The following is a 17,149-nucleotide window of genomic DNA, read 5'->3' on the forward strand; positions in this document are numbered from 1 at the left end:
TGGAATTGCATCAAGATCAGGAATATCAGCGAGAGGGATGGTAGCACCCTCTACCGTAGCTGGAATAGGAATACTTGGATCTGGAATAGATGGGCCATGCAGATTCAAGACCGGGGAGTCACTCTCACCCACGACATCAGGTACATGATTCACAGCCACACTTGAGGTGGCATTGGCCCCGAGGCCGAGTCTAGCTCTCTTCTTAGGTGTCATTACTGAAAATTGGAACAGAGCACTAGTTAGATGTAAATACTTCCACTTTTCACTTCACCGCACGATATAGAGTAACAAAGAAGAAGGTAATTTCCTAAATGCCCATGTAGCCTCCAACTTATAGATGTGGTCGACAACACACCGATAAGAAGGACTCTACTAGACACGGCTCCGAGACATCCTAGGACACTTTAAAACTTTAGGCTCTGATACCAAGTTTGTCACGCCCCAAAAATCGAGGGGCGCGATCGGCGCTCGACCGGGTAGCCCCCAGCCAAGCGGACCCGGGTGCCTTTCCTATTCCACGTGATACCCTGTGTTTCCATTACCCATTAACCAAGTGAAATAGCCATTTATAAATTTAAACACATTCTTACGAGATTTACATAACATACATAGTTACTTAGCATGGTTTACAAGTTATACTACCCAAAATACATAAGTACATAACCCACATTTCCTGTCTACGGAGCCTCTAGAGATACAAAAGAGTGTTACAATACTTGCCGGTAACAAGGCTCCAGCTATACCTTACGCAAATACAAAAATAAAATTTTCGGGAGGATAAGCGGCATGAGCCACGTAGGGCCCCGAGAGGAAAGAGGCTGACCAATTCAGCTAACGAGAGGTGAAGGAGTGCTACTATCGGTGGGCTGGAGTACCTGTTATGGAACCACCTACAATCATAACACGAATGTAGCGCCCCCGGTAAAAGGGACGTCAGTACATTTGAATTGTACTGGTATGTATGAACAAACTTTACCCCAAGAAATACACAGATAACAAACAGTAATAGAATCAAACAATCAAATACACATGAACGGAACAACCAAAGCCAAACAAACTCCACAATCTCTCTTTTTCCCCTTTCAACATTATTTCATCACATCAATGATTTCACAACTTTCACATATTTTTATTTCAATAGTGATTTCGATCACTTTTCCACCCTTATTACCTCGGCCACCCTTATTACCTCGGTCACCCTTATCACTACAACCCACACCTTATAACTTCGTGTTGCGGCGCGTAACCCGATCCCACCGGACAATCACATTTCACACGACAACAACAACAATTCACAAAGAATTTTCATAAACGTCAATACCATTTCCATCATATACAACAGCCCGTATACAATTTAAGTCACAACGATAATTGCCCGCGACAAGTCACGTATGATATTACTACAATTGTTTTAATCGCATCAATTACGATTTCTTTCCATCATTTGTTACACAGCTCTTATCACATAAACACATTCACACACATATACTTGGTTTGTTGCCATTTACTTACACCATTATATCGAGAGACTTAACCAACAACATTCAAGGCATATTAATCACAAGAATTCACAAATAGTCCACATAAATAACACATACCAATTACTCGTACACCAAACAAGGTGACTTTACAAAGGTTAAAGTTAGCATTACATACCTGGAGTCGAATTCCCCCTTTTTTTCTTCTATTTCCAATTCACCAACAACCTAGTATCGCCAATCTAGTTCACAAGTTAACACATATAACTTAGAATTGAAGTTCACAAACTCAGCCCGAATTTACTTAGGTTATCAACCCCTCTTTTGCAAATCTTTAGTTCTACCCAATTCCTTTTACTAAATTCTAGGTTTTAAAGGACATGCATGTGTATCTCAACTTTCATTTTCAAGAATTAACGCATGAGAATCCCCCTTTTTGTTTAAATCTAAAAACAATGAAAAGGGTTGGGGATTTTACCTGCAAGAACGGAGATGAAGACAATTACTTGAAATTCCCCGGCCCGAGTGACTTTGAAGAATCAAATTGATGAGGGTAGGACTTTATCTCTCAAGAATTCTCTCTTCCCTCTCTCTAGTTTTGTTCAGAAAATATGTTAAAATAAGGGGTTGAGGTGTTTTATTGAAGAAGGGGTCGGGTTTAAAATTTAGAAAAATAGGAGCCCGAGTTAGGTATGCGATCGCAAAGAGTGGAAATGCGGTCCGCAGAATGGACCGCAAAAGTGCTCCTAAAATCTGAACACACTGCCTGGGTATGTAGTAGAAATGCGGTCCGCATACCCATTATGCAGTCGCATAGTGCACCGCAGAACTGCCCCTCACAAAATCCCAAGGGAAATATGCGACGACTACGCAGTTCGCATATCCGTTATGTGATCGCATATTGGACCGCATATTTAACCTCCAATTCGACCAACACACTGACTCACTTTGCGGCAATTATGCGGTCTGCATATCTGTTATGTGATCGCATTCTAGACCGCAGAATTGCATTTCCTGGGAAACAATATTTCTTGACTTTTTATAAGATAGATCAGTACCAAAAGGGTCCGAACCGCGGCTCGCTTAATTTTACACATTCCTAACATATATTCGGGACTTGGCACCACAAGCTCCCGATTTTGAGTACAAGTTTTCACGGGACCTTACATGATCAAATGATCATAATGAAGAGGAAATGAGCTCTAGAAAAGCCCACAACATAACATTTCATGAAACATCAGAAGAAGTTCAGGTACCTGAATATAAAGAAAGTGATGAGATCTCAATAAGTTATGTCTCTTACGAACCGATACAAAATGATCGTCGATGATATATTTGATACAATATAGTGCAAAATACTGTGAAATATTGTGAGGATCGGACCAGTAGTCCACACCTGAAGATGTCATGCCATTTAAATGCGAGTCATAACCTATGTGACTTATTTGATCAAATTTCTATAAAGATTCCTGAATGATTTGAAATGCCTGAAGCATATTCAAAATCTCAGAAAATGTACTCAATCAGATTATAAAGATCTTTGTACGATTTAAAGTAATCTGGGCGTATGTGGTATTATTGCCTCAGTGAATATTTGTTAAAAGAAAGTTACGTTATTTGTCCATGTATTTTTATAAAAAAAATGGATTCAAAATTTGTTATACTTGTTGTTTATGTTGACGACATAAATCTTCTTGGAACTCCAGAAGAGTTCCAAAATGCAATTGAATATCTTAAGCAATAATTTGAGATGAAAGATCTTGGAAGACAAAACTTTGTCTTGGTCTGCAAATTGAACGTTTAGCAAACGGGATCTTTATCCATCAAGTTGCCTATACAGCAAAGGTCTTAAAACGCTTTTACATGGACAAAGCGCACCCATTGAGTACACCAATAGTTGTTCGATCACTTAAAGTGAATAAGGATTTGTTCCGACCTCCAGAAGAGGATAAGGAACTCTTTGGTCCCGAAGTATCCCATCTCAGTGTAATTGGTGCACTAATGTATCTTACTAATGCTACAAGGCCTGATATAGCATTTTCTGTTAATTTACTAGCAAGATATAGTTCTTCTCCTACACGGATTAAAGATCCGTTCTTACCTCCAGAAGAGAATGATGAACTCCTTGGTCCATATATACCCAAGTCTTTGCACTGTACTCTTTTTCTCTTGCTCGGGTTTTTTCCCACTGAGTTTTTCCTGGTAAGGTTTTTAATGAGGCAACTTGCAATGTATATTATTAGGGTACTCTTTTTCCTTGACTATGATTTTTTTCCACGGGGTTTTTCCTAGTAAGGTTTTAACGAGGCACATAATAATGAACATTCAAGGAAGAGTGTTTTGAAAATATTTTTGTAGATGTCCATTTATTACTCCGTTGTAGATAATCTTTCTGAAGAAGATTATCCATTTAGTACTCCATTGAGGTTTTCTACAAGCAGCTGATGCATGCAGGTTGCAATCAACTCAATGAAATGACTTGTAGCAACTTCTTGGTTTGATGAGATTAATTTAAATCGATCTGAAATAGTGGTGGATAATATTCTCTACAAATTCAACTTTTGAAAAGATGGTATACAAGATTGGAATGTGGAGACTCGAATATTTGAAACAAAGTTTTCATCAGGGGGAGTAAAATACGTGATACACTCTTTTTTCCACGGGTTTTCCTTATAAGGTTTTTAATGAGGTACCTAGCAATGCGTATTACTAAATATGTGTACTCTTTTTCCTTCACTAGGATTTTTCCCCACAGGGTTTTTCCTAGTAAGGTTTTAATGATGCATATTATCTTTTAATGAACATCGAAGGGGGAGTGTTATATATATATATATATATATATATATATATATATATATATATATATATATTATGGATGTTCATTTAGTACTCCGTTGTAAATATGTTTCCTCAAGAAGCTTATCATTTTGGTACTCTATTATGAATAAATATTACCCCCGGCAGAAGATTATCTATATCTGGTACAATAGCAGCTTACAAGCAACTTACAAGAAGCTTACACAACAGGTTGCAGTAGCAGCTTACACAGCAGCTTGCAGTAGCAACTTACAAGCAGCTTACACAACAACTTGCAGTAGCAGCTTACAAGTAACTTACATAGCAACTTACACAGCAGCTTCCTTTCTTATATAAATAGAGGAGATTTTAATTCATTATGTACATGAATTTGAAGTTGAATAATAAACGTCTCTCAACTCTTCTTCGATTTCTTTATTTTATAACAATCACATCAATATAGAAGTTATTGGAATCATACTGTTACAAAATTAGTAGTTTTGAGAATTCTAATAACAATTCGATACATTATTTGTTTTTGTTTTCAGCGACTCAAACTTTCTTATTGTTGGTTGAAAGGAAAAGAACTTACTACAATTGCACTTTCTTCCCCAATGGCACAAGAAATAGGGCCCAAAACACCCCCCTCGGGTATAACTACAATAAGTGGAAATGACATCAGGTAGCCACTTTTAAGTATGTTGTTTAAAACATATTCACAATTTACATTATATTTAAAGATTAACTAATTTCGCTCAAATTTTAGGATCCGATGTCCTAGAGTTTAAACCTCAAAATTCAAAGTTCAGGACATCGTGCCATAATGTTCGAAAATTGTATGAAGTTCGAATCTTATGTCCTGAATTTTAAAATATTAGTTCAAAAATTCACGACATCGTGTCCTAAAGTTCGAAAATTGTGTCCTGAAGTTCGAATCTTATGTCCTATATTTTAAATTGTGGTTCAGAAATTCAGGATACTTAGTCCCGAACTTCAAATTAGCAGCTCTAAATTCTGGACATTAAGTTATGAATTTTCAATTTTAAAATACTTAGTTTTAAAGTTTGGGTAAATTAGTTAATCTTTAAATACATTATAAACTGTTGATATATTTAAATAGCGGGCTTAAAAGTGTCTATTTCTGCACTTTGCCCCTACAATAAAACCATTTGTGGGCCGATGTTTAACTCTATCCTCGCCTTTAGAAGTTTTTCAAATGTAGACCCAATGATAGACCTTCTCCTTGTTCCTCCTCCTCATCCTCCTTCCTGATGTGATTAACTCGAACTTTAATCCATACAAGTGGAAAATTAATACACATCTCCTCAGTTATTGTTTTTCACTCCTTATTCTATCTTCTTTTTGTTCTCTATCTTTTGTTGCATATATTTGTATCTTATGCATCTAGAAATAAAGCGATGTGATTGCCAAAAACATTTGAAATTGAGACTTCTTGCTTTGAGTGATAGCAACATTTTCATTTTTTTCAGTTATGTAATACCGAGGCTATTTTTACACAAATTCCTTAAGCGAGGACACAATTTAACGTACAAATAGCACGGACTAGTCAGTTTTCGGACTGGTAATTGATAGCCAGCGTTTGCAAAGTCATTAAAAAATAGCCACTATTTTACTGCAACACGAAAAGTTGCAGCACAATATACTGGAGATTGGTGCACCTGTATATGAACTTCCTTCCAAGACGCGAAAAGTTCCAACATAATATACTGGAGATTGGAGCACCTGTATATCAACTTCCAGCATACCGGTATATTATATTGGAACTCCAGTATAATATACTGGAGTAGCAGTACACTATACTGGAATATGTTTCTGATTTTGAACATTATTTTCGTTCAAATTTATATTTATATGAAAAGTGGCTAAATGTCGATTACTTTTGAAACTGTGACTATTTTTCAATGACCACTTGTAAATCGGGATATTTTTGAATTTCTCCCGGCCTTGAGTGATCTATTTGTGCAAATCTTCCAATACTTTCTCCTTTGACGGCCCATAAAAAAGGCCCAAATCTTCCCGATCCGCCAAAGCCCAATTTAGGAAATCGCGCCAAATAGCCTGAGCAAAAGCCATCATCTCTCGCCTTCACCTTTCCGAAACAAAAATATTCTTCACGCAAAAACACCTATAAAAGGTACGAGTACGATTTTCTTCTCTCACTTTCACATTTTTTCTGTGTATTTATCGTTATATCTATGTAAAAAAATCATTTGTTCATTCAAAGCCCTAGAAAAAAAATCAAAATTTGTTCTTATTTTCTTCTTTTTGTTTTTTGATGTTTATGTTCTCAAAAAGTGTCATGGAATTTGTGTGAGAAATGGCTGAGCTGTGTTGTTCAATGGATGCGGCTGTTAAAACGGAGGAGGAGTTTGAACGGCTTCCGTTGAAACAGCGATTGAAGTTACTTTTAGCCAGCAAGCGTCTTCTGGAATCTTCCAATGTCTTGCAGTGAGTTTTGTTTTCTTATTTTGAAAGCAAATAGAAGATTTTTTTTAGCTGGTTTAGTTCACACTTCACAGTTTTGGAAATTAAAGAGAAAGAAAAAGTTTTATTGGTTTACTGTGTTAGTTAAGTTCTTATTTGTATGCATAGAATTTTGCTATTTGGAAAGCAAATTTGATGAAGTAGATAAATTTTGTATAGCTGGTTTATAGTGATTAGTTCACAGTTTTGGGAATAAAGAGATTTTTTTTGTTGTTGTGCAAACGATGAAATTTTGATTAAAAAAAAGATGAATCTTTCTGTTGTTCAAATTTTTTATTTTTTATAACCGTTTTGTTCGGGCCAGCTTGGGGGCACCTAGACTAATTCCACGGTACCAACCATCACGCCGGGTAACTCTATTCACTCTGTCTTAAAAGGACTATTTTTTTTTATAACCGAGATGTTTATTTGTTTCTACTCAACTTTTCTTTTTGCATAGAATTTGCAATATGTAAAGCAACTTTGATGAAATAGATAACTTTTTTGTAGCTGGTTTACAGTGTTTAGTTCACAGTTTTAGAAATTAAAGAGAAAGAAAAAATATTGTCGGAAGCAATGATTCTTTTTCCTGTGTAGTTTGTTTAGTTGACAGTTTTGGAAGTAAAAGTAAATGAAAAAAGAAATGTACTGCTGTAAAAGGTGAAATTTTATGAAAAAGATTGGAACTTTTACTTTGGGTTTTAGTCTTTAAATCACAGTTTGAAAAAAACCAAACATTTGTGGAATAAAAAGTAGAGATACAATTGAGAAAAGATAAATTTTTGATTGAGAGAAGATGAAGTTCTTGTAGCTGTTTTATTGTGTTATGTTCTCGGTTTTGGAAAAAGAAAAGGAAAACATAATATTGCGAGCTGTGGCTTTTGCTTGATCTGCAATTTTAACCGCATCTTTGTTCTTTTTCTTGTATTACTCTAGTGTCAGACTAAATCGAGAAAGTAAGGGCAGGTTAGAAAATTATTGGTTTGTCCAGTATAGGAAGACACGATAATTAACCAGCCAGGAGTGAAGTGGGCTGTTGAGACTATAGTGAAGAATTTTTTTGATCGATAGAGGAAATAACAAAGTGCCGAAGACAAAATAAAACCTTTGAAAAGCTAGCTAAAGAGTAAAGAAGTAGAGCAACCTTCTTTACAGAAGGTTTGCACATTCTCCCACTAGTGCATTCTGCTTGGTCACTGAACTAGTCCAACATAAAATCTCATTCATCTAGAAAAACCAAGTAGAAACTATATTATAAATATATGCAAGCATGTGGCAGTGTTCTCCCAATTGAAGGTAAATTGACCAAAGTCCAGACATACATCAATGTAGAATATGCACATAATTATTTGTTTTTGCCACTGCTTTGGTTGTTATAGTTTGGTGGTACCTCTTGGTGCGTTCCTTCATTAGCTGGGAATATGTTTTAGAACTTTTTCGCTGTAGCATAACAGAAAAGTCTTTCCATTTAGATCCTTACAAAATTTCTGGAAAAAAGTGGTGCACTTTTTGCATTTAACGTTGATGTAACATGTGCAGGACTTCAATTGATACCTTCGTGAAAAAGGAAGATGAACAGTGTGATTCACAGGTATTAAATGATAATTCCTGTTGGAGCCTGAGAGATAGCTTGGTTTTACTCAGTCATGGCTGTGTTGAGTAATCAACTAAAAGAAAGAAAGGCTGAATAATTGATTAAAGGCTTCTTAGTGACTTATTCAGTCCTTTTTTTCTTCTGAAGTATCAACCTTCACTGTGCTGTCCTAAAGTAGTGATTTTTGCTTCTGTGAACTTATTGCTGTTTAACTGTTAATAACTTACTGGATATTCGAACGTACTTTTTGTCTTCTTCTTTAGCGGGAAAAGCAGGCAAAACTGAGGTCTTCTTGCATTATAATCACATGTGCTTAAATTTGGGGTTTATTTTACCTTGTATTACGTTTGTTTGCATGTCGACTAAAGTGAAAAATCTTATGCAGAATCTCCATTCGGCTTATTCGGTTCAACAAGAGAAACTAGAGAGTTTGGCACTGCAACAAAATATTACTGGTAAAGTTTCTCATGCTTGGTGTGCTGGATTGAAGTTTAAAATTCAGATTTTGTTTAATGTGCTTGTTTTAGTTGTGTCATAAGGCCTCAATTTTTAGGACATATTGTCAAGGAGTTCAGTACTCTAATAAGATACTAAAATGTTCAAGTTTGATTGTTATAGAGTAAAATTGTTTGCTCACACTCTTGAATTTGCATGTGTTTAGGTCATGTGCAGCAATGTTTCCAACAAACTGGAGCAACGATGAAAACACTTAAGAATTATATGAATCTTTCTGCAGAAAAAGTTGATACTGTTGAGAGTTCTCCACTTCAACTGTCATTGTCACCAAAGTTTCCCATCAATGTGAAGGTTGAGTGTGTTGAGAACAGCACAGTGAACTCATCCAGTAACCTTGTCAACGATTCATCTAGTGCTGATGGGAAAGAAACCAATAGCAAGAAACCTGATGACTTTTTGGATGATCTTGATTTTGTTGTGCTGAAAGAAAGGCAGAGAATTCTGCATTCAAGGTGCTAATTTTACCTGCATAATTTTTTCCTTTTTAGATGAGGTGCCTCTGTTCTTAAAACTTGATAATCCATGTCCAATGTAGGTGTTTCCAAATAATAAAATTCTAAAATTTCTATTAACTACTTTGTCAACTTATACATGTTTGAAGTCTCTAATGTTTTAGAAAGCATTGGATCTCATGCTTCTTGCTTCAATTATAGGAAAGTGCAATGCTTGAAGACGTCAATTTTAGAGGTAATTGCCTATAACTATCTCTTCATGATTTAGGTTGTATGACATTTTATTTGATGCAATAGTTGTACAACTTGTGGAATGAAAGGAAGATACTTCAGGGAAATGAGAGATATTATTAAGTTATATCCATTGTATCTCTCTTAGCTAAGATCCCTTTGTTTGAAGGGTTGTCGATTTGGTCATTGGAATAAGAAAAGGCCATGGGTTGTACCCAGTCTGAAACCAAGTCGATTTATATTTAATGTCGGATCATGAGAAAATAATAGTGGGGCCAAAGAGTTTGAAGGATGAAAACGTATCAGATACTTTTCCTGTCCCTCTTGGTGTTAATCTGTTGGAAGTTAAGCATATGCAGTGATAGGTTATTGCTTTTTTTGGTTACTTGTTAATGCTTTCATGAAGATAGAAAATAAGCAAATCTTATGATTAGATTGAGTATCGGCACTGCCAAGTGATTACATTCTTTATCCGTCCTTTAAAATCTGATCCTCTTTTCGTTCTATATGGGTTGAAAGAAAAACTTGCCCTTAAGTTTGTGGTCATCTGATATCAAATCGGTATGTCAATCTTCCATCCTTCTTTTTCTACCTATTTGAAATGTATTATTCGTAAACTTAGGACTTGATTTTGGCGATTATGCTAGCGTTATGCCATCCTTGTAAGACTTGCTTTATACTGCATAGCTATTCTACATTCACATGATTGCTTTATAATGCAGTTCTTTACCCTTAATGTTCTCTCTAATTATTCTTCAACCAGAATGTATTTTCAAGATGAGAATGCAAATTTTTTTTGCTAAAGCAAAGTATTTGTGCTTCACAATTGTGTTAGTTGCCTTGACAATTCGTGTGGCTGGTTATTTGTGCTCTGCAGCCATTGCAAACTGTGTGCTACAATGTTAGATACTTAGAGAAATTCTTTTCCTAGCTTCTGGGGCTGCTTATTTTTGCCCTGAATTATAAGCAACAAAGTAAATAATATTATTCTGTATTTTCTTTTTCCCCTCTTGTAAGCATGTTCTTACATCTTACTACTAGGCATTTCGCTTTGATACTTAGCTATAAAAGTTGGTATGTGATCGACCTTAGCTCAGGGAAGAGAAAGGGGAGCATCCCTCTTGGTTGCTGGTTCAAGTCCAGCAGGTCGAATCCTATGTCTGTTGCAGAACATTTTACATCCATGTGTCAGTCTGGAATGTGGTTCTTCTATGTTATTATTATTATTATGAAAATGCTGCATCCCTTAAAATAGTGTACATTGTCACCTTCTTCATCAAAAAATTACATTATGACCTAAATAGTTTTCTCTTTCTCTTCATCTCTCCTGCCTATCAGACGAGGAGGGAAGAAGCTACAGGAATTGTGTCTTTGATCCTTTCGGAAATACTTATTGACAAATCTCTTACCCAACCTAACTGCTTTTCTGTTGGATAACTTTCTCCGGGGAGGAAGGAGAAGTGGGGGAAAATGTCAGTTATGTTACTGCCTATTTGAATCTTGTTATTTTCGTTTAATAAGTTAACTGTAGAAGTTGCCTATTTCTGTATATTGTGCAGGATAAACCTTCCAACTTTTCCAGTGTACTCATGAATGACACAACTCCTCGAAGTGCTGGGATAGTAAATGGACAGCGTCGTCCTACTGAAGTGATTGGTAATGGTTCTCATGAACTTCATAGGATAGTTGGAGGTTTGTCTAGTACAGATCCTCAAGTTTCTAAGATGGGGTATCACTGTCAGAGAGATCAGTTGTCTGACTCTAGAAATTCAATGGAACTTCTAGGAAATGGAAGGAGAACACTTTCCAAACAAGAAGATTCAAGTCGTGCACTAGACCTTTCTTCTTTTAATAGGAAGAGCAAAGTTAGTTCTCCTATATCGGACCTTGTACATGTCAAGGTTGAACCTGTGGATAACAGTATGGATGAAACCACTGCAAATAATGGAATGGGTACTATGCCCCATAGTAGCACCACTCTGGTGAAAACTGAAATCGGAATTTCCAATGATTCTTCTGGAGATGAACTGGATCATATGCTGTTACGAGAGCGAATGAAGTTATTCTCTTCGAGAACGGTTCCTTCATTTGAGATAGGTAGAATTGCAGACTGCTCAAGGAAAATAGTTTCTTCTGTCTCTGATTGCACGCCCATCTCATCAGTGCCAGCTAAACCACTGAGGGTTAGTCGGCCACGGAAACGAAGGAAAACAGCCACGTAAAATTTCTTTTTCTGGCATCTGTATATACTCATATGTGTATATATTGATTTGTATTTGTCTACATTTACTATGGATGCCCCATTCCTCCCTTTTCTTTATCTTTTTTCAATTATACTTCATTACTCAAAACTTCAACAGACAAATGCTCCCATGTATGTATATGTATTTACATTTACTATACACAATTTATCCTTTTCTTTCTCCAACAAACTGCAGAGAGTCAGTTGAAGTAGCAATGGAGGAAGATGCTCCTGGACTCTTGCAGGTATTTTCCCATCAAATTGCCATGCTCAAAATCAGGTGGTTCATAGCCTTTATTGATCTTAGCAGGTATTACTAGAAAAAGGCATATCTGTTGATGAGATTAAGCTGTACGGAGAAAATGAGAATAACGAGCCTCTTGATGATTTGACCTCGGAAGACAGCTTCTCAGAGCTTGAAGCTGTTATATCAAAGGTATGACCATATAGGTGCTAATGGCCTTTCTTGTCACTAATTTAGGAGGAAAGCTGCCTATGTTTGTGTGTGAGTTACCTCTTACCTGATGAAGCATGCAATAGGTATTAGTCACTCAGTGATCTGGAAAATGTTACTGACTGTTTGTTCATGAATTAGGGGTGGCTTTTGAGTTTCATAGCTATCATTTTCTTTTGTGCATGTCATTTCATCTATCCTTTCTCAAATATTTTAGCTATCTGAAAGTATCCTGATCCCTTGGCATGATTGCTTATGATTTGGCAATTGATTATTAATCTACAAGTGATATTGTTGCGATTGGAATGTGGAAATCATGGAGTTATTCAGTGAGTTAAGAAACTGAAGTTTTAGGCTACTATTGGATTTTGAGAATCTCGACGGTCTCTTTGGCGAGTATTGGTGAGTGTAAAAATCTGTTATAATGATATTAGGCTTGGAAGAAAAGTAGTAGGCAGCTTGTTAGGTGAAGCGGGGCAGTTTCTGGTTGTGACAGATGATAACAACCCTGGTCGTAGAGTAAGTTAAGTCTGGGCATGGAAGTAGGAGGGTATTTAGATAGACTTAAACGATAGACATGTAGATAGAACCAGATGCCTTTTGATATCTTGTGAAGCAGCAATTTTAAGGTTTAAACCATTCATAGTTGTTTTCTCTGAACTGAAGCCTTTCTTGTCAGATACCAGATTTGTTGAAGTGTTCATCAAGGCCTGATGAGAAGCTTGAAATATTGGGTTACTTTAAGTATTCTGAATGTTGAGAAAGCAGAAATATAACAGGAAATGGGACTGATCAATGTTGTTTTCGCTTTTGTAGAATGTTGTTTCTATTTTTTATGCCCTTCATGCTATTTACAATAGGCTATTCTGGAAGAGCTTTGCACCAGGCTATCTTAGATACACACTTATGGTCTATTGCTGGTTCTTTTGTTTTATTTTATTTTGCTTTTCTTTTTTCTGGTGATATCTTATTAGGCAGGGCACAGATCCCTTCATCTGATGTCATATGTTGTGTTAACTTTGTTGATCAGCTTTTCTCCCAGCGACAGTCATTGTTAAAGCTAGCTCCACTCCAGTCTACAAAAGGTGAAAAAGCTAGCTATTGTTTGGCTTGTCTATTTTCACTTGTTGAGCAGGTATAGATATTAATTGATGCAAGGGTTTAGTTATCATATTAAATCAATTGTCATCATATCCCTATTATCTGATATGTATTGCCTTTTTTGTCTTTTTCAAACTACACTTTAGGCACGGTATCTACATTTCCGAAAGTGGCCTGTTGAATGGGGTTGGTGCCGAGATCTCCAATCATTTATTTTTGTCTTCGAAAGGCATAACAGGTCTGTTGTTTGCTGCATAGGTTTTGGTTCTAGAGTCTTCGCAGTGTGTCATGAACGATAAAGAAGCTTTTATATTTTCATATTTGCAGGATTGTGCTTGAGCGTCCTGAATATGGCTATGCAACGTACTTCTTTGAACTGATGGATTCCTTCCCTATTAATTGGCAAATCAGGCGATTGGTAACTGCTATGAAGCTTACTAGCTGCAGCAGGGTCAACCTAATCGAGAATAGAATGCTGATGGTATTTACCTTGGATGCTGCTATATTAGATTTTTCTTATAATGCTTCTATTTGTATGTTCCTGATGCAGAATTTCATCAAATTGCTTGCATTAGGGACCTAGTGATCAACTTCTTTGGTATTTTTTGAAGTGAGATAGTTTACCTTTACTTACCTTCACCTGGTAGTGCTCCCTGGTGCTTTCCCTTGTGGCGAGTTTTCATGTGAAATCCTGGTTTGCTTCACTTCATTTTTCTCCCTTTCTGGTTGGGGCAATTAGGTGAAGAGGGGTGGGGGTAATAGATGATGGTTGAACTTCCTCGTCTACAAATATTATCTTGTCTGGCTTGATTATGTTATTTGATTTAGGGTGTGTTTGCTACGAAGGAAAAACATTTTCTAGGTGAAGAGGGGTGGGGGTAATAGATGATGGTTGAACTTCCTCGTCTACAAATATTTTCTTCTTGTCTGGCTTGATTATGTTATTTGATTTAGGGTGTGTTTGGTATGAAGGAGAACATTCTAGGTGAAGAGGGGTGGGGATAATAGATATGGTTGAACTTCCTCGTCTACAAATATTTTCTTCTTGGCTGGCTTGATTAGTTGATTATGTTATTTGATTTAGGTTGTGTTTGGTATGAAGAAAATGTTTTCCAATTTTCCCATGTTTGGTTGGCTTAAATGTTTTGGAAAACATTTTCCTTATGAACTCATTTTCCTCCAATTGGAGGAAAATGTTTTCCTTATCACGAGAAGGAAAATATTTTCCAAAAAGCTCCTTCTCAATCTTTCCCACCCTTACCAACCCACCCTACCCCCTCTCCAAAAAAAAGTTTTCTTTTTTTAAATTTCAGTTTTTTCGTTACCATCCGCCCTACTACCCCTTCACCCCACCCCTTCACCCCACCCGTCCAAATATTGCAAAAAATATATTTTTTTTTCTTTTTTCTGCACCATCCACCCCAATCCCCCCGGGAAAAATATTTTTTAAATATATTTTTCAGTTTAAATTTTTTATTTATCAGTTTAAAGGTTCAAAATTTTACAATTTTCAAAATTATGAGTTCGGAGGTTTATGTGTTTGGAAGTTTACGGGTTTAGAAATTATAAAGTTTACGGGTTCGAAATTCCGCGGTTTTGAAAGTTTAGCGGTTCGAAAGTTTTTGAAATTTGTGGGTTCAGAACGTTGTTGGTTTGAAAGTTTATGACTTCATGTTTATTATATCTAATATTTATGAATACTCTTGAGAAGTCATTTTCTTTAATTTGCGTACCAAACACCGGAAAATGAATAAAATTACTACTTGTTTTCCAAGAAAACATTTTCTTGGAAAATATTTTCCACGGAAAACATTTTCCGTTATACCAAACACACCCTTAATCTCTGTCTTTTGCTAAATCGTTTTAGCAATCATGATTTGGCATTTGGTTACTGGATAAAATAGTCAATATGATTTAAGCTATAACCACCTAATGTTATTTATCCAGTAAAAATTTGTTGCAGAACTAAGATAAATAATCTTGTTCTCATCTTTTCTTCATCAAAACAAAAGAGAAAAAAATTACATTTTCAAGTGGTCCATTTCGAACTGTTTAAGCTTTTACATGAGACGTTTAAATATGAGTATTAAAGTAGGCAAAAGTCTTGAATTCAAGTCTCACTGCCTAAGCATCATTGAGATGAGGGTTGATCATTTTGGACGTCTTTATATGCATTTATACGAGTGTTATAGTCTATGAAAAATGTTCACAAAGCAAGCGCCTTAGCATGTCAGAGTGTTCTCAAATGGTCTCTCAAAATTATTCATGTACCTTACTAACCTGTACTCTGCCATCGATATTTACTCTTGCATCTTGTTGAAAACCGATTCACTTAAATGTGGCTTTCACATTTTCTAGTTTTTCTATTCGAAATGATTAGATGTTATTCATATTGTATATTTGAACTTATCATATAGAGCACTCTTATGCTTCCATTGTGTCTGCACACAGGTTGGAGAAGAGCTGAGTGAAGGAGAAGCAAGAGTATTAATGGCATATGGTTGGGTCCCTAACACCGGTCTGGGGACGATGCTCAACTACTGTGATCGAGTATTCCATGACAGAAAGACAGAGAGAGATAGCTCGGAGTGGAGGTCGAAAATTGGGCAGATGCTTATAGATGGATACAACGGCGGTTCACTAGTAGGAAAAGCTGTGGATTTCAGTGTTGCTCTGAACTGCCCTCAAATCAAGTTAGAACTAGATTAAAACCTAGCATCACTAATCTAAAACTTAGTAAATACCATCCTTTTGTGTTTTCTGTTAAACTAGCCTAAAATGCTTTTTTGTACAGATTTTTGGCTTTATATTTAGGCAGGCTGTCTAACCTTAGTTAATGTTTAAATTACCTTCATCTGTTAAATACGTATAATATAAGCAGAAATGAAGTGCTTTACATTGATATATTTTCCCAGAAACTTGTAGCTTCTGCATATATCAAACCTTGTTTTCCCAGAAATTTGTAGCTTGTGTATATATCAAACCTTGTTTTATATTGTGTAAAATATCATTCTTCATTAAATTATTCTGAAAAACAACGATGACTATGCCTTAGTCTAAAATAAGTTGTCGTCAGCTAATATGAATTCTCACTGAGGATACTTTTCTTTTCCCATATTACTATAAGAATTTTTCATGACTTGACTAGTTTTACGCTAATTCTTAGCCTATCGCAACCATCTTCCTTTATTCAGGTCCGGAACCAATAATGTGATCAAGCTACAAGTAGTAAGCTTGTTTGACCAGCTTTATATTTAACTCAGCATCAGTAAATAAATTCAAGAAATTTTTCCTTTTCTCAAAAAATTCTTATTTAATATAACTCGTATTACTTTTGTGTAAAATCATTCTATGTAAGAGAAATGTTATCCATTTTCTAAACGTTTATAGCTGCATTGACAGACATTTTCAGTTCTTGGACACAGCTTCTGCTTTAGCCCAAAGTCTGTGTTGGGCCTAATCTTCGATCAATCCGTTGGGCCTTTTATATCCAAAATTGGGAGAAATTCAAAAAATAGTCAGATTTACAAGTGGTCATTTAAAATAGCCACAGTTTCAAAAGTTATCGAAATTTAGCCACTTTTTATGTAAAGATAAATCTGAACGAAAACACTGTTCAAAATCCGAAAAATACTTCAGCATAATATACTGAAATTTCAGTATATTATACTGGAGTTTGGAGTTCCAGTATACTTTGCTGAAACTCCAGTATAATTTCCAGCAAAGTATACTGGAACTCCTGTATATTATACTGGAGCCAGCAAAATATACCGGTCCAGCATATTATGCTGGAAGTTCATA

General features: G+C 35.9%; 1 protein-coding gene across 2 annotated transcripts; it reads left to right on the top strand.

Annotated features, from left to right (window-relative positions):
- The first annotated feature begins 6,343 nt into the window (after nucleotides 1-6,343).
- LOC104239851 (uncharacterized) lies at nucleotides 6,344-16,250 on the top strand. 2 transcript variants are annotated; one of them, XM_009794577.2, is made up of 13 exons: nucleotides 6,344-6,429; nucleotides 6,591-6,743; nucleotides 8,298-8,349; nucleotides 8,738-8,807; nucleotides 9,014-9,320; nucleotides 9,522-9,555; nucleotides 11,111-11,769; nucleotides 11,990-12,038; nucleotides 12,104-12,229; nucleotides 13,278-13,382; nucleotides 13,495-13,586; nucleotides 13,676-13,829; nucleotides 15,800-16,250. In XM_009794577.2, exons 2-13 carry the CDS (start codon nucleotides 6,613-6,615, stop codon nucleotides 16,055-16,057), a joined length of 2,037 nt encoding a protein of 678 aa, XP_009792879.1. In that variant the 5' UTR covers nucleotides 6,344-6,429; nucleotides 6,591-6,612; the 3' UTR covers nucleotides 16,058-16,250. The 2 variants fall into 2 exon arrangements, with proteins under 2 accessions (XP_009792879.1, XP_009792878.1); XM_009794576.2 differs by lacking the exon at nucleotides 6,344-6,429 and having other exon boundaries at nucleotides 6,481-6,743.
- Nucleotides 16,251-17,149: the final 899 nt, after the last annotated feature.

Source organism: Nicotiana sylvestris, chromosome 5 (assembly GCF_000393655.2).
Source record: "Nicotiana sylvestris chromosome 5, ASM39365v2, whole genome shotgun sequence".
In the NCBI taxonomy this organism is placed as follows: Eukaryota; Viridiplantae; Streptophyta; class Magnoliopsida; order Solanales; family Solanaceae; genus Nicotiana; species Nicotiana sylvestris.

Excerpts from the sequence above, each read along its gene's own strand:
- LOC104239851 (XM_009794577.2), top strand. The coding sequence starts at position 6,613 with ATGGCTGAGCTGTGTTGTTCAATGGATGCGGCTGTTAAAACGGAGGAG. Across the intron at positions 8,808-9,013 it reads ACTGCAACAAAATATTACTG|GTCATGTGCAGCAATGTTTC; the intron begins GTAAAGTTTCTC and ends GCATGTGTTTAG. Across the intron at positions 12,230-13,277 it reads TTGAAGCTGTTATATCAAAG|CTTTTCTCCCAGCGACAGTC; the intron begins GTATGACCATAT and ends TTTGTTGATCAG.